We start from the raw sequence: 26346 nt of genomic DNA, 5'->3' as shown, positions 1-26346 counted from the left end.
TTCTACGTCCCTCGATCTTCCCCTTCGTGACGAGCTGAGGTATGGCATATTTATCACCTCTCAGCACATGGCCAAAATACAAAATCTTACGGAGCTTGACAATGGTAAACAGTTCTCTTTTCGTATTGGCTCTACGTAATACTTAATTATTGCTGGTTCAAGATATTCCTAGCATTCTACGGTGGATCCACATTTCAAATGCTTCACGGCGGTTTATATTAACTTTAAGAGTCCACGCCTCTTCACCATACAGCAAGACAGACCATATTATATAACATTTGAGGATACTAAAGGCAAACTAAGAAATCTCCCTTGGAGGAGTTACTGAAATATTTGCGAAAAACTTTGTAAAAAGAATTGTGAGATTTGTAATTATGCTTCACCAACTCAATGGAGAATGCTAAGTTTGCGGTGTCAAGTAGTATAATTGAAATCTGTTTTAGCAAGATTTAGAGACGGTTTTGAATTACGCTATTATTTAGGTAGGTAGGTTTTCATGTATAGTTTATTTTGGCCTCAATAACTAATTTTCCGTTTTTGGTGGAGATTTATAAAATTGCTTCTAATACCATTTGACCATTCCTCGATATGATTAACAGGTTTTTTTTTTTACCAATCTGTTTTTTGGCCGGAAGATATTTTTTTTATATATATTTGGACCCCTGTATTTAGTAGGCTTACGTGTCATGTACAAGGCTAAGGTACGCAGAAAAAAATCGTTTTCGTTTATCTTGGAAATGGGATGTTCGATCACTGACTTTGGTTTATTACCTTTACGAGTCCAATCACCATTGTTGCAAAGTCCAAGAACAATGGCGCGTGATAACTACTTTTAACTACAGTGTAGATATCTGTTGAGGATATTCCATCTTTCCTGCATTCTGCTTCAAGATTATGGCGTTGTAAACTGAAAAATGGGCACTGAAATAACAGATGTTCGATACTCTGTGAAGAGACATCATCGCATGGACAATAGTCAGCATTCCTTCATTTAAACCTATGTAGGTAACTTCTCATAGCTCCATGTCCGGTAAAATTTTGGGTCGTTTCGAAAGTACTCTGGCGATGACGACGGAAGTTTGCTGCATCAGCCAGCGTTGGGAATTTTTTTTTAGTGATTTTACCTGTAGAAGGCTGGAAGATATTGCTTTTAGAAATAAGCCCACAGAAGTGCATATATTTTTGCACGTGAAGCTTTAATAAATATTCACCGTATCACCAATTTGCAGAATAACATTATGTGAAAATCAATGACTTTGAAATCTGAGACGTAATATTAAAAACACAGGCCTTCTTTGGTACAAAATTTAGTCACAGTTTATGTGGATTTTAATAATAAAAACAAATACTCTTAATAAATACGTATGAAAAGGGCTGTTCATATACGAACTCGTGTGTTCGGTTATATCTGCAGGAGATAGGCAGGTATCGGACAATGTTTTTCGATAGATCCTGCCGCATTGTAATAAGATAAATACGCGTTTCATTAATTTGAATTAGATTTTTTGAATACTGAATCGTAATACAATACAACTCCGGTCATCCCGATTTCTAAATATCCAGATCGATTATTATTAGTTAATTAACTTTGCTGGACATGTTTAAGTTAGTTTTTAATACGATTCAAATCCGTTGTATTATTTCAAAAGTAATAAAATCTGCAGTCATTAATCTGGATAACTGGAGTTATACTGTATAATCAGATTTATGCTGACGGCAGATTTAACCGTCCGCCGCACGAATCGTAACTCTGCCATATTTCTGCTGACCGCAGATGTAACCATCCACAGCGCAAGTCGTATTTCTGTCGACGGTAGATCGAACTAATAGTTAGATTGCCACATTTCTGGTGTCCGTACCTTTCTTCATCTTCTTGATGTGCTGCTCCTGCTGGTCCACGGCGGCCCCCAGGAGGGTGAAGATGATCCCGGCCTGGGAGTTGACCCCGACGGCGGTGACCAGCATCTTGCCGGACCCCTCCATGACGTGGGTGCCGCTCAGCACCATGGGGTCGAAGCTCTCCCCCTTCTTCACGTGATCCGACTCTCCCGTGAGGGAGGACTCGTCGATCTAGGAATATTAGGAGCAAGTGTAAGTATATTTTGTAATAGTAGAATTATAAAGCTGTAATTTTATTTTCGGATGGCAGTGGACAAATTTTAAGTGCCTGTAATCTGCACACATATCTGTCCCCACGGGCTTGTTTAATGCCAGCTATTGTAGTGGTTCCCGGGCGTGACTCGCATCCTTCACACGGCAGTGGCCTTAGGTTAGGTTGTGCCGGAGAAAGAATGAGTTTAAGTTATGATATATGATATCAAGCCAGGGTTAAGCTAGGTAAGTGAAGGTTTTAAGAAAAAAAAAATATGGAAAGTTACAGTATTATTTCCCTTGCATATTATGTACAGGGGTTTGGCAACATTACGTGGTCACTTCACGCCAGTGGAGTGCGTTCCATATAAGCACATAAGCAGTGCCTACCCTACTAGAATTTTATTAAAATAATAACAAAACATAATATAAAATATACGATTTAATATTTGTAAAATTTGAAAAATGCGCCAAATATATTTCGGTTAAGTCGTAGTTCGTTCCGATCTAACGAACTAAATATGCCTATTTTTTTTCATGTATTAGTGTTGTATACATGATCAATGCGTGTGTGTGTGGGTTATTTTTCAGTTGTAATTATGCATGTATGGGTTAGTTTTTAGGCAGAGCTCATTTTAGAAATTGTTTTAGAACGAAAAAACGAACACGTTACTGACATCTAGCGTTTTTTTCAATTATTATTTTACAAAAAACAGTCAATGATCAAATGTCAGATAAATAACCTTAAATTTATTTCTTTTTTACATTCGAGAATAGAGTCCATGTTTATCTTGTTAATGAAAAAATTGAAATGGAGTTTTGTGAAACTTGTGATAGTGACGGAAATGTGTGTTTAATCAATGCTTACATTTTGGATTTAAAGCGTTCTGGCAGTTTTTACGATGATGTTACAAAAGCATAATATTTAAAAAAAGAAAGGCGCATAATTTTGACATACAAATTAGTTAAAAAACGGATTTTATTCTTTTAAAATTGTAAATTTGTTATCAGCCACTTCAGGTATTCAATATTTGGCTTGTAATATATAATATAAATTTAGCATTTATTTGGATATTCGATATAGCTTAGGTAATTTCAACAATAACTACAAGTTAACAACATAGTGATTCAAACTAATGTGACGAGTGAAGGAAACTGTTTGGTAAGATATATTTTTTTTTTATTTTCTTTCTGTTGACGCCCATGGGGCTTTTACATTATACATACTATATCATAAGAAAAAGTTACACATTAAACATAATTAACATTTTTTCAAATATAAAAATTAAAAAAAAATAATATTTTTAAATCAAAAAATAAAGTTACATAGTTAACATAATACACTATTAAGACATAATACATACATTATATTATGTTTATAATATAAGGCATAACAGGATTCAAATAAAACAAAATTATTATTTTTTTTACACCGGTAAACTAAACTTTAAAGTGAAGTTATTTAAAATGTTGAAAACTGAAAAGGGTTTTATAAACTAAAAATATAAAACATAACACGGGCTAACTTTTAAGCATACATAAATACGATCGAGGATTTATTGACTAGACTCAGTCGCGTCGGTCGCCTGTAGTACTTTGGTCTTGAATATGCTCAATGAGTAACGAAATATATCAACATCGCCATATTCATTACCAAGGCGATGAAGTCTAGCTATAGGTGAATTTACATAGTAGTTGTGCCCGCTGGACACCTCGACAAACACCGACTTATTTCGTGTGCGGCGGGAAGGTATTTTAATATTGACCAGTCGCGTTAAATCAGGGCTGTCCAGCGCGCCATATTACTTAAATAAAACGTACTTTTTTTCTACTGCCTACCCTAATTTAAAACTCTGTGCACGCGACTGCTTCACGCATGCGTGCAAGTGGGATGTCAAATTTTGGACACAGTGCGAACATCGCATGCAAACTTGGTATATTATAATGCTACGGTGGGGTAGTCAGGAGTGCCGGGACAGTACCTTGAGATCGTTACTCTGAATGAGGACTCCGTCGGCCGGCAGGAGATCACCATACTTGATCTGGCAGATGTCCCCGACCACGATGTCCCCGACGCTGATCTGCTTCACCTCCGACTGCCGGATCACGGAGAATTTGTGTTCCCCTTCTATTCTCGATTGTAAACCTCTGAAAATTTCAACAAAACATTACTTTAAGTCGGTCATTCCTGCAGTGGTATATATCGACCCCCAGGGGTCCACGACGACCTGCAAGGGGTCAATGGCAGTTTAATAAATATTGTGGGTCAACGCAGGTGGATTCCAGGTGGTAACCAAAATTTTACGGCAATTGTAATAATACACCTAACACAGACAGTACTTTAGAAGGTAATATTTTTTATAATAATAATAATTATGGATAACTTATATAGCGCCGTTTCGTAATATAATACCTCAAGGGCGCTTTACAAAGTGATTATATAAAGATATAAATTTAATTTTAACTTTTTAATTAAAGTAGAATAATGTACTTTTTCACCACATGCTAAGAATTTATTCAAATGATTTAGAGAACAAGTGGGTTTTAAGTTTCTTCCGAAACATCACTTCACTCTCACAGTTTCAATCCTCTGCAGGGAGAGCATTCCATGTCGTAGGGCCTGCGACCGCAAATATGGAAATATTACACATTTAGAAAACTTACTATAGTTCTTAAAATATAGCTTGATTAGAATGACAGTTGTCGGCAAAAGTGACGACATAACTTTGTAGTGACGTCTAAAGAGTGTTTTATATTGACACACGAAAAATCATTCGTATCGGGCGTGATATTTTTTTTTTTATACAATGCTTGACATATAAATCAACATAAATATATAAAATCAGCTTTAAAACAAAAAAAACCAAAATATACCTAATTATTAAAGATGTTCTTACAAGGTTACATAATTTTGCAAAAACGTTAGAGATGGACGAATTGATCAATGTAAATTGATCGAATAAAAAAATAATTCATTTGATGTTGTTCATGAAAAAAAGTATAAATGTCTTATTTTTTGGTGAGTAATTGTCTTAAACACACTATAATAGGCTTGTTTTTGAGTTTTTATATCAATTTTCGGAAACAGAGTTTCATGTTTGCATGAAAAAACTGATAAAATCGATTTGATCGGTACATGAGCAGTTATCAGTAATTTCCCATCACTAGTAACATTAGTTTGACAGCTGTCATTTTAATCAAGCTATATTCTAAGGACTAAAACATGTTCCATTGATCAATAATCAAACAACTTTTCAATATAGCCCGTTATACGGTGTTCCATTGTAATGTTTACCCTATACTTATTAAACTCACGCCCCTCCCTTCATCCCTTCCCTCTTTTTTCAACTATTTCTCCAACATAAAATATTTTCATAACCTAATCAGTGCATGCAACATTTGCTTATCAAAATTGGTTGTTTTATATTTTTGTGCAACAATTATGGTGAGGGTGCATAGTGGGTTCTGCATGTTGGTTTAATTGGTGTCCTGACGAAGAGACGGATACGTCTCGAAACCGGTAGACAAGTAAAAATCGGTAAGTGGTTTCTGAAAACAGTTTTCCAATTTTAAACTTCTTCTTGGACCAGTTGGTTTTATTACAATATTTTGAGTTTCTCAAAATGTCGGTAAACAGAGACTTAAACCGGCCAATGACAGGTCATAAGCCCTGTAAATGCATAGACTTACAAATTCCCCTCTCTAAAATCTTTGCCCTGTTAAAAAAAAGGTACAATTAAGAAACTAATACTAAAAACTAAAAATCTATAACCTACTTTTACTACCTATTAAAACAAGTAGTAACGAGAAAATGTTCATAAAGGCTATAAAAAATGGATAGTGGAGCTAGGTAGAAGTAAAATGGATTGTCTCATTCGCCCAAACCAATATTGAATTAACCGCTCCACAAGTGTATAGCTTATGTTAGGTTTTTGTAATTTCATTGAGCGTTTTGTAATATAAGTAATATAGATGTACATATGTACCTAGTTTTAAAACTGTGAATATTTTGTTGATTATTTCTGTTTATAAAGTTAGTCTTCTTTGTTTATTCTCTAATGTAAAAACATTTGAAAAAAGTATATTGTTAAGTGCCCTCGGCACGGGTAACCCCAGTGAGGTCACATTATTTTTATTATTAATTATAGTTTGTAAGAGAAAAATATGAATAAATAAAATAAAATAAAATAAAGAGTGCGGTGAAGGATATTATAGGAGACTGGAAATAAACTCACCTAAATTGTCTTTCCTTAGTATAATCATTGAATGCTGTAACTATAACTACCACAATAACTGAGATGAGGATGGCGAGACCCTCGATCCACGCGTAGTGACTTTCTTCTTCTTCTAACGAAGCTGGAAACAAAAACAAAATATCGATTAGACCACACTACAGGAAAATGGATATATAGTTTTTATTTGCAGAAAAATTTAAAGATAAAGTATAATTATAAAATAAATAAAACAACTTTGTTTTTAACCAATATTTTTTTTTTCCACCGACCGGTTTCAAAGCAAACAAGCTTCTTCGTCAATGTTTACGTAACTAATGAATTCTTTCCTATTTTATTTTTTTCATATTTGTCAAATTTATTTATTAATTTTTGATTTATTTTATTTTATTTGGGATTTTACAGCTATTACATAAACAAAAATAAGTAGAAAAATATTAACAATACTAGAGCCAATTAAAAAAATCCACTGTAAATCTAATGACACATAATATATAAAAAAGAGTTTACGTAGTTATTATTATTATTTAATTTGACACTTTATATACATATGCAATAAATATACATATAAGGGCGGGCATATTGCCTTAAGGCAATTTCTTCCTACCTACCCAAACCGTTCAGTTTGAGAAAATTATAAATACATGGACATATTGAATCTTACAATTTTATACAAAAATTAAAAGCAAAGATTAACAAAAATAAATATATGTATTAAAAAAAATAACACTTTACTATGAAGAGAGGAGAGGGGATGGGAAGGAAAGAAGAAGGATAAAGGAACAATTTAAATATTTAGATAGTGACATTTCAATCTTGACTTAAATGTAAATAAATAAACTAAATAAATAAAGTAGTTGTATGTGTGTGACGTTTGTATTCATGTGTATGTGAATGTGTGTATGTGGGAATGAATGAGGGAGAGGGTGCGTGTGTGTGGGTGCGTAAGTATAAAAAAAAATGTTTAAAACTTGTAATTATATTAAAAATGGTACAAGAAAGAGCTTGGTAAAAAGTTTGAAACCTTTTTGTTAAAATTTAAATCAAGAAATGTTAAAAATGGTATTTTTTAAAAGTATGTTAAATTTCAAAACCGTGTTCTGAATAAAAAGCATTTAATTTTAAAATTTAACTGATACACACTGAATGAATAATGTGCGACGAATCCCATACAATACGGTAGGTAACTTCATGTAAATTCATGTCAACCATGTCGGGAATCGAACCCGAGACCTCTTGGGTGGCAGGCAAACGCGCTGACCACTGCACCAAGAGGCCGGCCAAAAAATAAGTAACACTCGCAGAGAATATGATAGGCAGGAAATGCAGGAAATGCATAAGAACCATAAAACTGAAATTACCAACTATTTCACCCACTGCCATCCTAACAAGGTAACCCAGACTCGTTTTGCCCACACATTCTCCAAGTAAATGTGCAATAGCATTTCGCTGACTGGCGAGAATAATGCCGAGCAGCAAATAAATGTCATTTCTATCTGTACATTTGTTGCAGACAAAACAAATAACTTGTCGAGTAAGTGAGATAGCACGATCGTCACATTTCCTCTAGAAAATGGAGAGCTGAATGTGAGGAGTACTCACTACTTATATTGAGGAGTAAGATGAATGACAGAATACCCACATTGCCGTTAACAATTGGAATAGGGTGAGTGATACAGTAGTCAGTTGCCTTCAACAAATGAAATAAAATGAGTGTCACAATATGCACGTTGCCGATAACAAATGGAGTAAGGTGAATGGCACATTACTTACGTTACCGATATTAAATGAATTAAGATGAGTGGCACAGTACTCAAATTGTCGATAGTAAATGGAGCAAGATGAGTGGCACGGTACTCACAATATCGATACAAATAGAGGAAGATGAGTGGCATATAACTCACGATGTGGTAAGAAAAGTGGCATGGTACTCACAACGCCGTTAACAAATGGAGTAAGATGAGTGGTATAGTACTTACAACGTCGTTAACAAATGCAGTAAGATGAAAGGCATGGTACTCACAATACTGATACAAATAGAGGAATGTGAAGATGAGTGGCATGGTGGTACTCACGATGTAGTTAACAAATGGAGTAAGAAAAGTGGCACGGTACTAACAATGCTCTTAACAAATGAAGTAAGACGAGTGCCATAGTACTCATGATTAGGTTAACAAATGGAGTAAGATGAGTGGCATGATACTGACGATGCCGATAACAAATGGAGTAAGAAAAGTGGCATGGTACTCACAATACTCTTAACAAATGAAGTAAGACGAGTGCCATAGTACTCATGATTAGGTTAACAAATAGAGTAAGATGAGTGGCATGATACTGGCGATGCCGATAACAAATGGAGTAAGAAAAATGCCATGGCACTCAATGCTCTTAATACATGAAGTAAGATGAGTGGCACATTACTCACGCTGCCGATAACAAATGGAGTAAGATGAAGATGAGCGACATGGTACTCACGTTCGTCGTCCGTCGGCTGGTAGAAGGACAGGCCGAGCGAAACGAGCGCGGCCACCTCGAGGATGATGAGCGTGACGTCCTGCAGCGCCTCCCACACCAGGGTGAAGAAGGTCTTGGGGGGTTTGGGTGGGATGGTGTTGGAGCCGAATGTCTCCCGCCGGTGCTCCGTGTCGGCCTTGGAACCAGGAAGCCCTGAAAAAAATACGCAAATTATTCAGTGAAAAGTTGAACCATGAAAGCATTGTAGGATGTAAAATAATGCATTTATTCTAGCAGTTGGACATAAAAACAATGTTTTGAATGTGTTCAAATGCTTGCAGACTGGCTGGATTTTCTCCCTAGGGAGTTGTTCATATTTATATTTGTAGCAACTGAGAGGGAAAACATTTTTGAGAAGGGAAGTCTGCAAGCATTTGGACATACTCAAACATTGTTGAATTAACTACCTGGTAAAAGAAGAAGTATAAAAATTTGAAAATTGTTTTCAGGCGTTGCCTAGTAGGCGATTAGGTTCAGCCGGATGAATATCACCCACGTGATAAAGGTTTCAGCTCTTTTACTTCGCAAAAGTCAACAGATGGAAGAGTTGAGGAAATGTGGATGTTCAAACATGGGCAGAATGGTGAATGTTGCACAGTGTGTAAAGTGGCCACTTAAACCAGCCAATGACAGGTCATAAGCCCATAATAAATTTAAATATGAATAACTCCCTAGGGAGGAAATCCAGCCAGTCTGCAAGCGTTTGGACATACTCAAACAATGTTGTCTACAAATATTTAAACAAATTAAAACTATGCAAAAACACAAAATGTTGCCACATCCAAAAGTTTCATTTATCAAAAATTGAATCGAGTAACACGGACTTGACACACGCTGCGATCGGTGTACATACAAATTCAGTGCCCTATGAATCAGAATGATGATGAGAAGTAATCTCCAGTCAAGTGTGATTTATTTGTGTCTCATCAAATAGAATTACGAGCAACCTAACCTGGCTCTGTCTGATGCACTCGAAATGGTTCATTTTTAATTTTTAATCAAGGATGGTGAGTGACGACATGTTTTCATGTCCATTCTCAGTGCTCAGCTCACAGCGCGCCATTATTGGAATTGGAAAAATTAAGACCTCGCACGCTCGCGCTTAATTACATTAATTGTGTTTCGGTACCTTCACAGTCTCCGTTCACAGGGTTGTAACACTACAGAGCAAATTTTTCGAATTTTAAAACGCGGAAAAACAATTTGTATTGAGTTTTAAAATGCAGGGAAATAATAATAATCAAGCTTCAAAAGGTGGAAAAAAATTAAAATTCGAGTTTTGAAATGCGGAAAAACAATAATATTCGATAATTTTTTTATTTGAAGCACTAACTTTGTGGTCATTGATTTTATACTAATATTCGAATTTTAAAATATGTGACTACAATAAAATTCGAGTTTGAAAATATAATAAACTAGTTAGTGCAGGAAAGCAATAAAATTCTAGCTTGAAATGTGGAAAAGCAAAAAAATGCATTTAAAATGTGAGAAAGCAATAAAGTTCAAGTTTTAAAATGTGTGAAAACAATAAACCTCGATCGGTGCGTAGGTTTTCACGGTCGCTGTTATCAATATGTTTCTTTTTTGGGTGATACTGTGTGTGTTGGATTTGTTCTGACGTTTCGGCTACCATTGCAGGAGCCGTCTTCATGGTAAACTTAGTGTTTTGTAGAAAAAAATGTGTGCGACACGGTACAAACTACTAGTACTTAAACACACACTTTTTTCTACAAAACACTCGGTTTACCCTGAAGATGGCTCCTGCGATGGTAGCCGAAACGTCGAAACAAATCCAACACACACGGTATCACCCAAAAAAGAAACATACTTATAAAATTCGAGTTTTAAAATATGGAAATTTAATAAAAGTCAAAAGTCTTTTAAAAATCATGTTCAAACGAGCTTTTTTTGCTTAAATTGGGATTTATTGGACTTTATAATCGCTTTGAAGTGGGCACTTTCTATCACAGAAGCATATTTAAAATATAAATGAGAACTATTTTGAATGTTAATGCCGAAAGGAACGCGGACTAATTGTTTGCGGTCATTCCATCGGCTTGTTTCGATCATATGATCGGCGGCCTCCGTGGTGTAGTGGTCAAGACGCTTGACTCACACACGAAAGGTTCCGGGTTCGATTTCCGGTGAGAACACAAATATAAAAATGTGATTTTTCTCAAGCCTGGGTGTTCTGTGATGTAATTCACCACTGTTATTGGGCCTTCTGGCCTGTTGTGGTGCAAAAATAAATAAATAAATAGATATGACAAGTAGGTAGAACATACGAAGATGTTTTTTAAATTGACATAAATTTATTTTCGTATTTAAAAATTCTTTAAAGATTCTTCTCATCGTTTCTTTGAATCCCTTAAAATATGTATGTGTATATTTATGTTTTTCCTTTTTAAAAAAATGATATTATTTTATTTTATTTTTACATCTAAGCATGTTTTTCATTCTTTATTTTAATTCTTAACTTGTACAAATTTTCTTCATTTTTTTATTTTAATTTTTAAACAACTTCTATTCATGTTTATTTTCCTTCTCTTTTTTGTACTTTAATTAAGAACCTTACATATAATTACTTTATAATATGGAAACTTCACTGGTCCATTAGAGTTAAGTCTAACTGTGTAAAATATAAAACTATGTAACTGTACTGTAACTAACTAACTAACTAACCATCACGCCATTTCCCCGGAGGGGTAGGCAGAGAGGATAGAACGCCACACCACTCTGTCCTGGCACACTTCCTTTGCTTCCTTCACATTCATACATCTTCTCATGCACGCACGTCGATTATTCCGACTTTTCACATGACCACTTTCAAGAATTTGTTGTACTTGATCATGCCATGTCTTTCTCGGCCTTCCTCGACTTCTACAACCAGACACATTCGCATCATAAATCTTTTTAGCCGTTCTTTCATCATTCATTCGCTCCACATGACCGAACCATCGCAAAAGACCTTTCTTAATTTTGTCGATAATGCTTAACTCAGCCTTGCATTCTGCTCTAATTTCGACATTAGGGCACCTATCATACATTGTTTTTCCGCACATTCGCCTGAGGGATCGCATTTCAACAGCATTCAGTCTACTTTCGTCCCTTTTTTTCCAACTCCATGCTTCGCTTCCATACATTAGGCTTGGTACCAGAACTCCATTATGAACTGCTAATTTAGCCTCTTGCGATAGACACTTATTTGCTACGACAGACTTTAAGGCACCATTAACTCTGTTACCGGCACTAACCCTCCTTTCAATATCCTTGTACTGTACTGTATGTTTCCTAAATAAAAAAAAATAAAAAAGATACCGAGGTAAGATACAGATATTAGAGAAGTTAAGTATACCGTCTCGATATATACATATGAAGATAGCGTTCATAATCGAGGCACTGAATGTGGGATCAAAATGATAGTTTTTCGTCCATGATCACGCCAAGATTCCTCAACTCTTTTTTTTCGCGAGACTAGTTTTGTTGATTTTGTAGTCAAAGAAAATTTTGTTAGTTTTTTTAGTGATAATGTTATGATGTTACGAAACGAATTGCAAAAATACTACCCTCCTAAACAATGCCACGCCACCCCACAAAGTTCTACACGTGTGCACGTGAATGGCCAGATGAATAACATTAGGGGAGCGCCTTACACCGCAGCGAGGGAAACGAAACACTTTCTCTAATTAAACACCGTGAAACGTGCTACAAAACTATGGTGCAGTGAAAACCTTTTTTTTTCCATGTAATCGTGGAAAATACGGGGACAGAAATTAAAATACAATAGCTTTATATTTGTGCCTCAAATGCTAATAGGGAAATATCACATACTACGAATACCGATAAAAATGTATGAAACGTATTTAGAAAATTAATTGTATTTTCAAAATCATGGATATTGTGGAGAAATGTTTTCATATACAAATTTTAAAAGGAAATTGTAATAAAATATGTTACTAGAAAAAAGAGACATGTTTGGCATTGATAATTGTGACGTCCGTGACGATGTTTTATAAAAATTTACACGGTTAGGAACAAAATTAAAAATTACTTCAACTAACCAACTGCGCCACGGCGCCTGTTGAAATCAATATATCATTCAACCTTGCCAGAAATCAAACCCGGGACCTCATGATACATGGTAGATACACTGTACAAAATACTGGACAATGCCAGTAGGTACATTGTACAAAATACTGGACAATGCCAGTGGGTAAGTTGTACAATATACTGGACATTACCAGTTGTACAAAATACTGGACAATGCCAGTGGGTACGTTGTACAATATACTGGACATTACCAGTTGTACAAAATACTGGACAATGCCAGTGGGTACGTTGTACAATATACTGGACATTACCAGTTGTACAAAATACTGGAAAATGCCAGTAGGTACGTTACACAAAATACTGGACAACGCCAGTAGATACATTGTACAAAATACTGGGCAATTCCAGTAGGTACATTGTACAAAATACTGGAAAATGCCAGTAGGTACGTTGTACAATATACTGGACATTACCAGTAGGTACATTGTACAAAATACTGGACAACGCCAGTAGATACATTGTACAAAATACTGGACAACGCCAGTAGATACATTGTACAAAATACTGGGCAATTCCAGTAGGTACATTGTACAAAATACCGGAAAATGCCAGTAGGTACGTTGTACAATATACTGGACATTACCAGTAGGTACATTGTACAAGATACTGGACAATGCCAGTAGGTACATTGTACAAAATACTGGACAACGCCAGTAGATACATTGTACAAAATACTGGACAATGCCAGTAGGTACGTTACACAAAATACTAGGAACAAAATTAAAAATTACTTCAACTACCAACTGCGCCACGGCGCCAGTTGAAATCAATATATCATTCAACCTTGCCAGAAATCAAACCCGGGACCTCATGATACATGGTAGATACATTGTGCAAATTACTGGACAATGCCAGTAGGTAAATTGTACAAAATACTGGACAACGCCAGTAGATACAGTGTACAAAATACTGGAGAATGCCAGTAGGTACGTTGTACAAGATACTGGACCATGTGAATAAGTAGTACAACATTATTAAACAATGCTCGTAAATCACTAAGACATCTCCCTAGCACTGTCCGGTTTTTCACAATAGGCCTTTAGTCCTGCCATCCCCCCAATAAGAGTCACGACCTTCCGTAAAGGGAAATCGGCCACTATTAGGAGGGACCGGCATTCGGGTCACGTGCGACGCGCGACGGACTCGGCCGAAGATTGCCGAAGGGAATACCTTACGCTGGCGACCGGAATACGCAATGGGGTAATTAGCATGGCGATTGACGATTAGGCTGTCCTGCGGCCGCCTCCCCTTCATAATAATGATGTTAATTTGAAAAATTAATACCCGAAGGAAGAAACATCGAATTATGAAAAAAAACATTTTAAAAGCATTAACCGCCGAGTGATGTACTCACTGTGTTTTTTATCACCAAATAAATTTAACTATGTCAATTATTTGACATAATGAACAGCGCTGGGGTGCGTGTTTAAATAACCGTAAAAAATATTATAATTCAACAATATTTTGAGTTTGTCCAAATTTTTGTAGACAAGGACCGGATTCAACTCTCCGGAGAGCTGTTAATATGAACATATTACAACAGAGATGAAAAACACCCCAGAGAAGGGAATTTAGAAGTCTAGGAATCTACAGGGCTTACGACCTGTCATTGGCTGGTTTAAGTGGCCACTGTACACGCTGTGTAACATTCACCATTCTGCCCATATTTGAACATCTATATTCCTTCAATTCTTTCATCTATGCGGGTGAGATTCGTGTAATTGAATTATTTCACCTACATACTAGCCAACGCCTGAAAATTATTTATTTTTTGAATTTCTATACTTCTTCAATATTGTTGATAAATCTACCCGGTTCATTAAAAAGTATAGAAACTGAAAAAAATATTTTTTTAGGCGTTGCCTAGTATGTAGGTGAAATAATTTAATTACACGAATCTCACCCGCATAAATAGAGGTTTCAGCTCTTTAACTTCAGATGAAAGAATTGAAGGAATAAAGATGTTCAAATATGGGCAGAATGGTAATTGTTACACAGGGTGTAAAGTGGCCACTTAAACCAGCCAATAACAGGTCATAAGCCCTGTAGATGCCTAGACTTCCATATTTATTTCTACAAAATTTTCTCCATCTTGGTTGTAAGATTTTTACTATGAACTAGCGGACCCGACAGACGTTGTCCTGGACGAACGTTGACTTGCCTGCAATTAGCTTGGAAAAAGACTTTTCATTGATAAGTAGGTACTTGTTCATGATTGAATTCCAAAACTAAAAATTATTAAACTTCTAATATTGAATTTAAGTAGGTACCTAGATACTTGTTTATGGTTGAGTTCCAAAACATAAATGAATTCATTTTCAAATATAAAATTCTTTTTGCAAACTCGGCTCTTCTCACCAACAGGGGTGCACTTTATTCATGAATGCAATTTTCAAAAATGTATTGAATGTCAGTCAATATTATTTTAGTTTTACAAAAATCCAGTAAAAAGAAATAAATGGGAAGAAACTATAAAGAATGTAAGGAAATAATATGATTGGGATCCATAAAAAGCTAATGTTTTTAAACATTCAAAAACGAACTTTTTTAAACACAAAAAATAAAATCCTTCCATTTTTTTGTATATGCATTCTCGTCGAATGCAAAACTGGTAGGTCAATGAAAAAAGATTGATGTAACTTTGTTTTACAGATTCGCTGAAAACCGCACGTAAATCGGTTAAGCCGTTTAGCAGGAGTTCAGTGACATTTTTTTTTTTTTTAATTTATGTAACTTTTTGTATATAATGTTAATTGTACATTGGCGGGCTGATTGCCAAATGGCAATTTCTTCCAACTAACCAATAAAATAAAAGTTTTTTTTGTAATTCAAGTTAAAACATATTCTAAAAATATGTAAAAATATAAATAAATGCATTTGTATTTAAATTACCTTAAATAAATACTATGGTAAAAAGGAAAATAGAAGAAAGGAGGAGAGATTAAGGAAGAGAAAGGAGAAGTTTCTTCAGACGTGATTTAAACAGAGATACTGTAGTAACATCTTTGGTGGTGGATGGGAGATGATTCCACAGTCGAGCGGCATGGACACTATATGAGTTAAAAGAAGAAGGAGAAATTGTGAATGGGTATTAAGATAGTGCTTTGAAAATTAGAACGAAGAGGTAAACACCACACATACAGAAGAATTATATATATAAATATGTGTATATTAGTAACCATACAGTTTTGTGTTGTTGGATAACTGAAATAAATAAATAGTGTCGTTTAATGTGCATATTCGTACCTTTGAATGTTGTTGCTGTTGGATTATTGCAATAAATAATAAGTGTCGGTAAATACCTTCGCTGGGTGACGTGTAGAGCTTTTTGCACACCTCCTGGGTGCCGCCGAGGCCGTTCAGCCTCTGGATGCCCTCGGCCCCCCGGTGCTCCATCAGCTCGCGCAGCTGCTTGAGCGACACGCCATACTGCGCCGGCCGCCCGTCTATAGTGGCCATGGTGCCGGCTTGCTGAAAACGAAATACGGACCAGTTAGCTAAGATATCAGAAGCGGAATAACGCAGGGGTCGCGTCTTGGTCCAATATGATTATTATTTATAAAGTTTCTTGTGCATATGTTTCTTCATATAACTGTTGAAATAGAGAAACATCCCTTTTTTTACAATTTTAAAGAAATAAGGATCTATGAAATACTGTAGAGTAAATATTTTTTTTTACTTATTAATCAAATAAAAAATATTTTCAAATGTATAATTTTGAATTTCCGAGAAAACGGTCATTACATTGGCCACGTCCCTAATACGTCACGATTCATGTTGATTTTCAACTTTGTTTGTAACCATTCAATTTTTATACAACAACATAACGAATCCTGAAGTCACAATTATCAATGCCAAACATGTCGCGTTTTTCTAGGGACATATTTTTTCATCATTTCTTTTTTGAAGTTATGTATGAAAATATTTCTCCCAAATATATTTATATTGATTTTCAAAATACAAATAATTTTCCTAAATCCATTTCATATATTTTTATCGGTATTCGTAGTATGTGATATTTCCCTGTTGATTTGGGCTTAGTTTTAAAAAAGAAATTAATGTATCGTAAAAGAAAAAAAATAAAATTTTCAGGCGTTGCCTAGTATGTAGGTTAAATAATTTAATTAGATGAATCTCACCCGCATAAATAAAGGTTTCAGCTCTTTAACTTCACAAACATCAACAGATGAAAGAGTTGAAGGAAAGATGGCGGCCTCCGTAGAGCAGTGGTCAAGACGCTTGACTCACGTACGGAAGGTTCCGGGTTCGATTCCCGGTGAGAACGCAAAAATTACAATGTGATTTTTCTCAAGCCTGGGTGTTCTGTGATGTAATTCACCACTGTAATTGGGCCTCCTGGCCTGTTGTGGTGCAAAAAAAAACAAATCAATATAGATGTTCAAATATGGGCAGAATGGTAAATGTTACACAGTGCGTAAAGTGGCCACTTAAACCAGCCAATGACAGGTCATAAGCCTTATAGATGCCTAAATTTATGTATTGCATTCTCTTAAATGTTTTTCATCTCAGTTGTAATATGTTAATAATGTATCGTATTTTATCAGCGCTACAATTTTTAAGGTTTTGTAATTCTTACATAATTCCGCGTGAGACGTCACAAGTTGTCTTCGGTGAGTTCAGCCGATTGGTCAGTTGGTCGATTAGGAAGAACTAGTGATGTCGTTCAAAGTAGTTCGTATTTACTATTTTATCAACACATGTTCAAGAAACTTCGCCGTACAATTTAAAGCTTTAATTTGAGCCGCGCGTAAAAAAAATCATTTTATTTCTGTTTTCCAGTAGTACGGAACTGAGAACTGAACTCAATTTAAAGTTATGCGACATATGTAAAAAAAACAATAAGAAATATAACGTACATAGACGACAAAAATCAAACAGCCGAACTGTACAAGACCACAAATGCAACTAAACTTGAATAACATGATTTAAAAGAAAGTATAGAAGGGATGAACTGGTTCGGTAAAACCAGAAATCCTTTTGTTGAGGCCGAAAAATGGGCACTGTTTTTTCTCGTGCGATTATTTGAATTCTGTGTCTAAACTAAAATGCAAGCAACGATCCATAGAAAGACATGCTGGTGTATGTGGAAGAGACAATGAGAAGTGAAGAAATAAGGCGCCGAATAGGAGTCGTTATCGTGGATCGTGCAGCAAAATTAAAATGGCAGGGGGCAGGACACTCGGCGAGGCAAATTGATGGCAGGTGGACACCAGAATAATAAACTGGAGACCATGGGCGAACAAAAGAAGTGTTGTAATGCCACCAAAAGATGGGTCGATGATGTCGCCTCGGTAGCCGGTAAAACGTGGATGGTAAAAGCGGGTGATACGAAGGAATGGAGACGACTGGAAGAGGCCGCCATCCAGCAGTGGAAAGAACAAGGCTGAAGAGGGAATATCGTATCTCCACAAAGTTAACTGGATTATACCGATAAGAGAGATTTTCCGAAGAGTGGAATAGTTCATAGTCCCTGGACTGGTCCTTGAAGCGTAAGACTGATCATCTTACCTCAATACCTAGATTATAAAAACAATAAAATGCTTTGCACAGCCAATCTGCTAAACGAAATGGATTTTTTACCCTTGAAAATAGACGCACTATACCTGAATTATGCTATTTATATAAATTATTAAATAATAAAGTAGACTCTTTTAACCTACTCTCCAAAATTAATCTTAATGTCGCGTGACAAGAAATAAGTATTTATTCCATCTGCCAGTCTGTAGCACTAACTATGCACAAAACTCTTTCCTCTATCGTTCTTTCTCTAACTGTAATGCTTTTTTGTCATATGTTGATATATTTAACATGCCCCTTAATTTACTAAAAAATAAATTAAGACTCATTCTTTCTGGCTGCGATACGCTCCCACTTGCTATTTAATGACGCTCACGCTTACACACACCTGAACACTTACTCCCACACAAACACACCTCTACACTTACTCTCATACAAATACACACAAACACACCCTTTTGTTGTACCACAATTTAATATGTATGATTTTTATTTCACTTCGCTGGTCTGTCATAAAACCGTATCTTTTGTTATGTTATTATATCAGTTTCGACTGTTTGTTTCTGTAAAATAAATAAATATAACATAAAATGATCAAGATACGCTGCGATTGGTGCACCAAAGCAGTGACCTATGCACCGTTGGGTGCGAAAAGGGAATAATGATGATGATATATAAATTTTGGCACTAAAACTCCGTTGCGCACTGCCAGTTTAGTTTCGACTGAGTAGTTAATTTTGATCTAAATTATACGTATTTTTTATGATTTTTTGGTACATTTTTGATAATCTTCGCCGGACAGTTAAATTCTCTAATTTTTACCGCGTGTTAGAAAACATTTTTTATATCCGATTGCCAGTAGCGCTCAACTTCTTCATTTGCAAAACATATAAACCCGCGAACCAGCGACTAGCGACCTGTTAATCGGCCCTATCGATCTTACGGTGGGTGGCGCGATCAATAATATTATTACATAATATTATAATTATGCAGGTACAGACTTTCCAGCTCAACCTTATATGAAATAAGTTATTAATGCTTAACACCTTCCGTTTTTAAAATACTAACAGAACGAGACGGGGCAAGATTTATTTTTGAAAAAGTAATATAAAACATCTTCATACTTAATATACGAGGGTTGTGTAAAAAATAAGGTTCTCATTTTTTTTTTCAGGTTTAAGGCATTTTTTACGAAGTGAATACCGATTCAATTAACAATATGATATTTGTGATGTTTACAGATACTTGAAAAATTCGTTTTGTCAAAACATGGAACTAAATCGTGAACATTTTCGTGCGATGATTTTCTATGACTTTCGACATGGATTAAACCAACAACAGTGTGCCGATCAACTTGCTGCACCTATTGGTGATTAAGCACCATCTCGAGCCAACGGGGTTTGCTGGTTTTCTGAACTCAATCGTGGTCGCACTTTATTACAGGACGAATTTCGTGAAGGTCGTCCGAAATCGGCTGTCGTGCCAGAAAAAATCGATGCTTTGCGTGAACTGATATTGCAGGATCGTCATGTGACATACCGCGAGATGGAGGCATGCTTGGGCATTAGTTCCACTTACATATATTCAATATTGTATGAACATTTAATCGTCAAAAAGATTTGTTCGCGTTGGACACCGCATAATTTGACACTCGTTCAAAAAAAGGCTCGTGTCGCTTGGTGCAAACAAATGTTTAAAAAATTCAATCGCGGTGCTTCAAAAAACGTCTATATGATCGTGACAGGCGACGAATCATGGATCTACGCATATAAACCCGAAACTAAACAACAATCGACTGTATGCGTCTTTCAAGACGAGCCAAATCCAACAAAAGTTGTTCACCAAACACTTCAAAGCAAATGGTCACCTGTTTTTTCGGAATAACTGGACATGTCGCCACCGTTCCATTAGAGCAACGTAGAACGGTCAATTCTGAATGGTACACCACCATTTGTTTGCCAGAGGTGTTCAGAAAAATAAGGGATTGCAGAAGACGAATCATTCTCCACCACGACAATGCAAGCTGTCACACATCAGCTCAAACAAGTGAATTGTTGAGCATTCAAAATATCGAATTGATGGATCATCCGACGTACAGTCCTGATTTGGCACTCAATGATTTTTTTTATTCCCGCATATCAAAAATAAGTTGCGAGGTTAACGTTTTTCGACTCCTGAAGAAGCGGTTGATACGTTCAAAAAACATGTTTTGGAGGTACCTCAATCGGACTGGAAAAAGTGCTTCGAAAATTGGTTCAAATGCATGCAAAAGTGTCTTCAAGGAAAATATTTTAAAAACAATTAAGCCATTTTTTTATTTATTTTTTATTTATTTATTTTTTATTTATTTTTTATTTATTTAACTTTTTGTACATAATGTTATTTGTACATTGGTGGGGTTATTGTCAAATGGCAATTTCTTCCAACCAACCAATAAAATAAAAGTTTTATTTTTAGAATTCAAGTTACAGAACATATTCAATAGAAAAAAAAATATTAAAAAGCTAAAGATATATAAAAATAGAAATAAACGTATTTGTTTATAAATTACCTTAAATCAAAACTATTACTCAATGGGAAAAAGGAAAAAAGAGGAAAGAAGAAAAAGGAAAGGAGGAGAGATTAAGGAAGAGAAAAAGATGTTTCTTCAGACGTGATTTTAACAGCGATAATGTAGTAACATCTTTGATGGTGGATGGGAGATGATTCCACAGTCGAGCCGCATGGACACTATACGAGTTAGAGAAGAAAGAGGAATTGTGGATGGGTATTAAGAGAGTGCCTTGTGAATTAGAACGAAGAGGTAAACCATGAACTGATAAGCGTTGAAATTTTTCACGCAGGTATATAGGAGCGTTAGGACTATGAAGTACATTGAACAGAAGTGAGAGGGAGTGATAGTCTCTCCACTGTCTAATTTTGAGCAATTTCAGTTGCCTACGATAATCAGAGATGTGGTCATATTTCCTAAGACCAAAAATGTACCTTATGCATGTATTCTGAAGTCGTTCAAGTTTATCGAGTTAGTCACAGCTTAAATTAGTCATGGAAACATCAGCGTAATCTAGAAACATCGTTTTCGATCCTATGATTGAATTTTTCTACTGACATTTCTTGGTGGAACTGCATTTGAATTATAATTTAAAAAATACGTGTGTAATTTTATTTCAATGTTATTTATAATTTTTGCCAGTGACCGGGATTCGTCGCGATCTACATCGTCAGACTGGTGGGAGACTAAACAAATTTCTATGTTATATAGAAGTTTTAATTAGTTTTGATTAGTCACCTAAGCGCCTATTCCCGAGAAACTAAAAGAAAATAGACTCTGATGATACGGACACGTTAATAGACGGAGTAACGACCATGTGGTCAGACTTGCATTGGATATCCGCACACAAGCGAGAGCTCAAAGTCGTCCACAAGCAACCTAGTGCTAGTGGAACAATATTGAGAGGAACTTGAGGAGGGAGTAGCTGACCAGTGAGATGACACAAGACAGGAAGACTTGGAGACTGCGTACCAGAAGGGCCGACCCTAGATGAACTGGAAAGGGGCAAGAAAGAGGAAGAAGAATATAAAACAAAAGCATTTTCATTTAAAGAAAACACGGTATGGAAAAATGCTCAGTAAAAGATCAGACAAAAAGTCAAATGTTAAAATATAATATGAACCGCTGTTACAAATATAAATATGTAAGTTCTCATCTCGAGAAAAATAAAATCAGAAATACAAAATTTCAAACAGAAAGTCTCTTTCTGAGTGTTATTTGTTTCTTGTTTTCCAATACGGGGCCAGTTTTTCAATACCACTCGGGTACGTTTTTTACAACGAACTAACATTTATAATCTCGAGCGGCCCTGGGTACACATGTGGAGTTCTGGCAGGTATTAATTTTTTCAATACTGTAAATGATTCTTTTACACTAGAAATACTTTTGAACAAATTCCTCTCCTTCCACACAGTAACTAGGCTGTTTAGACCAGACCTGGGCTTGGAGGGCGAGAACTATTTACGGGGACCCGTCACAATAGATCTTCACAGGTCGCAGTGACGTTAGGAGCAGGAATAGCACTGACCCCCACCTCTAAGAATAAGAATAATATATTCTTAGACTGCAAAGCTTTTTTTTTATCGTTTTGGTTCAACTTTATTGCCGTTATGATTTGTAAAGAAAAAGTCAATTTTTCTGGTGGTCAGGTTTGTCTCAGGCCTCAAGATGTCAAATAACGAAAACGCATTATAAAAGTTAATTTTGAATAGGTACTTTCTAACAGGTCATTTTTTCTCCTTCTAACCAGAGATTTTGCATAAACAATACATTTCCTCTAATTTAGTATTCTAGGGGTCCACACCGCCATTTTTGTCGTCCCACTCTTTCTGCGATATCGGCCACCTTCGTACGGCATCTTATCTTCTTATTCCTTATTCGGTCTCTTAAGGAGACGCCCATTCTTTCCATTCCAGACTGCTGAGTGAAATTAATTTTAAGAACACTTTTGGCAGTGAATGACATGGTTTCAAGATCGAATGTTTCTACCTTTAAAAAACGACAAAAAAGCAAAAATTCATTTGGCACAGGAAACAACTATCGGCTGGTGAGAGCTACTTTCAGAATAAACACTAAGTTATTAATAAGTAATAAGAAAGCAAGGCTTGCGTTTAACAAAATAATCGAAGATTTTTTCGACAAATAATATGAACCTAAAACTCCGCAAGCAACTTGCCAAGACATATTTATGGAGCATATTGATGTACGATTGTAAGACACGGTGCCTTACCGAAAGAAATAAAAAAAGACTAGAGGCCTTTGAAATGTGCTGCTACAGAAATATATTAGGAATCTCTGGAGAGACCACATCACTAATGACGAGGTTCTCAGCAGTATCGAAGAACGGAGGCACCTAATCAAAACCATCTCAGAGAGGCGAGCCCAATGGATCGGCCACATTATACGCCATGAAGGTCTCCTGCATTATATAATAAAGGGAATGGTTGATGGGACAAATTACAGAGGGCACCCCGACGGGAGTATTTGGAGCAAGTGTGCAAGGAACTGCGCCTCGTATACCAAGTTAAAGAGGGCTGCAGAGAATAGAGACCAATGGAAGACGAGATGCAAGACTTTGCTCCAAACCAATCCCCAGGATTAAGGCTGCGAAGAAAAAGGAAAGTAATTAAGGGAAGGGATTATTCCAACGTTTGACATGTCCATCCCTCAAGTATTTGTTGGATTTGGTCACACCGTGTCTTTCTCGGTCTTCCTCAATTTCCGCATTCATCAACATTCGCATCGTAAATCTTTTTGGCCGTTTTTCGGCTGTCCATTCACTCTACATCTCCAAACCAACGCAGAGCTCCTTTCTTGAACTCTACAAGGAACTCAAATTAATAATATAACGCCTTACACTCACATAACACACGTGTTCCTTTGTTGAGGCTTTTAAATATTCCATTTCTTAAACATGGAAAATCACAAAGTTAGTGGTTTAAATATTCATTTTATATAACTCAACATGGTTTTTTAAAATGGAGATCTACTGCTTCAAATTAAATTTTACTTAATGATTACCTTACAGATTCAATATACGGCGGTCATCAGGTAGACATTACAGTAAATGCTTTGACCGAGTCGATCACAAATCACTATTTAAAAAAATAACTAAAATTGGTATTGGAGGCGACCTCTTCAGATGGTTTTAATCTTATAAAGACAACAGGTTTCAAGCGGTAGTGGTTAGTAATTTTATTTCTAGTTAGTTACGGGTTCCCAGCGGGGTGCCTCAAGGGTCTCTTCTGGGACCTTTGCTCTTCATAATTTTTGTTAACGACATTTATGAATGCTTTTCCTCTTCACGCTTGCTTTGTTTTGCTAACGACATGAAAAATTTTGCAACAATCAAGACTCCAGCTGATGTCTTTGATCTGCAGTCAGATATCGACCGTCTGGAGGATTACTGCAACTCCAACTGCTTGGACCTTAATCCGTCTAAATGTTCAGTTATTACATTTAGTCGCAAAATACTTTTACCTACTAACTATATGCTTAAGGGTCAATGCCTCCAACGCTCATTATGTGTAAAGGATCTAGATATCTTCCATGATAGTAAATTACTTTTCGACGCCCAATTGGCTTATTTGTAAATTGTTTGTTTTGTTTTATTGTTTGTTTTGTTTTATATATAAGATAAATATAGCCGTTGGTTATCCAAATACATAATATTTTTAAAAAAGAATAACATTTTGAGTAGTGATTTAACTAAAAAATACTACAGAGAAGAACCGTGATTGAAAACCGCGGCAAGGTATTAGAAAAATCCGATATTTGTTTCTCGGTCTGAGGCCACACTGCGGCGTCTACAGTGAACGCTAAGTGGCTGTATCCAGTTACAGGGGAGAGCCGGGAGGAGCAGGAGACACCGTCGGCGTCGTCTCGTCAGCCCGCCACCGGGAGGTCTATTTCGGGTGGGCCTCGGAGACGGTTAACTCGAGGACATTTTTTCATTCAAAGGGATACACCATTATCATCAAACCCTTATTCGCAATTAGGAAATATCACATACTACGAATACCGATAAAAATATATGAAATGGATATCGAATAATAAATTGTATTTTCAAAATCAATATGGATATTGTGAAGTAATGTTTTCATACATAAATGTAAAAAAAGAATCTTTATACAAATACGTTACAAGAAAAACGCGACGTGTTGTGACGTTTCGTGATAATGTTCTAAGCAAATTTAAATGGCTGGAAACAAATAAACATGAATTGTGACGTATAAGGGGCGTGGCCAATGGAATGACCGTTTTTGCGGGAATTTAAAATAACAAATTTTAAAATATGTTTTATGTTACTAATCTTCTTCTTCTTATCGTTTCTCTCCCCGATGGAGGTTGGAAATCATCATTGCGATTCTCACTTTGTTGGCAGCTGCCCTGAACAAGGACAGAGTGCTGCAATGGAACCAGTCGCGCAAGTTCTTTAGCCAAGAGATGCGCCTTCTACCTGCACTGCGTCTTCCTTCAATCCCTCCCTGTCGAAAGCCTCTCATCACATACCCAAAGTATATTGAGAAGGGAATATGGAAGTCTAGGCATTTACAGGGCTTATGACCTGTCATTGGCTGGTTTAAGTGGCCACTTGCTGAATTTTGAGAAGGTCATAAGCCCTTTAAATGCCTAGACTTCCATATCCCTTCTCAATAACGTTTTCCCTCTCTGTTGCAATTTTTTTTTTTTTTAAAGATTAAAATGCAAAAACGTCACGTGTCTTTTTTTACATTTAATTTTATAAATAAAACATGTTTTTTTTTTATAATGGTTGTATTTATTGTATAGTATAGAGTGAGTTTATAGAAACCATATATTTACTAACTATCATTTTTTTTTTTCTATTGATTTCAATAATACTACTATTTTGTATGTTTAATTATTTATAAACCTAAATTTATATAGTTTATATTTACACCGCAAGACAAATAAATTTACGAGTTCTCAAAAAAAACTAAAATTGACATATAATGAATTATTCTTGATATTTAATTAGTTTTTTTTATATTGTTTGACATATGTGATGACTACTCGTTATTTCAAGGTTAAAATAAAAAATCTTACTCATGAATTGTACTTAGAAATTGCCATTATATATCAGGTATCAGATTACCCGAACCTTAGAGACCCATAACGGTTCATTTATGGTCGAGTGTTTGTGATGGAATAATAAAAGACATGTTATTTTTTAATTCATATTTAAGAAGTAGGTTCTTATCGCTTTATTTTAAATTAAAGTATTTTACATTTAAACATATTTATAACATTTAAAAATATTTAATGAATTCTTAGTGAATTCACCTTTAT

At 35.7% G+C, this 26346-nt stretch overlaps 1 protein-coding gene across 7 annotated transcripts in view; it reads right to left on the bottom strand.

The window, feature by feature from the left end:
- Positions 1-1029: 1029 nt before the first annotated feature.
- The window catches only part of LOC148278875 (plasma membrane calcium-transporting ATPase 2-like), a 212096-nt gene continuing 186779 nt past the window's right edge, over positions 1030-26346 (bottom strand). For all 7 annotated transcript variants that reach the window (XM_088230763.1, XM_088230759.1, XM_088230760.1 and 4 more), the window contains 5 exons: positions 16250-16418; positions 8799-8990; positions 6327-6447; positions 4074-4239; positions 1030-2070 (listed from right to left, as the gene is read on the bottom strand). In XM_088230763.1, the coding sequence (XP_088086889.1) occupies positions 1831-2070; positions 4074-4239; positions 6327-6447; positions 8799-8990; positions 16250-16406 (876 nt within the window). In that variant the 5' untranslated portion in view covers positions 16407-16418 and the 3' untranslated portion in view covers positions 1030-1830. The remainder of the gene's footprint in view (positions 2071-4073; positions 4240-6326; positions 6448-8798; positions 8991-16249; positions 16419-26346) is intronic.

This window comes from Micrasema longulum, unplaced genomic scaffold (assembly GCF_059751315.1).
Source record: "Micrasema longulum isolate JH-2025_06_02 unplaced genomic scaffold, ASM5975131v1 h1tg000817l, whole genome shotgun sequence".
In the NCBI taxonomy this organism is placed as follows: domain Eukaryota; kingdom Metazoa; phylum Arthropoda; class Insecta; order Trichoptera; family Brachycentridae; genus Micrasema; species Micrasema longulum.
Note: the sequence above shows the minus strand (reverse complement) of the source record. Positions and strands in the feature narration are given on the sequence as shown.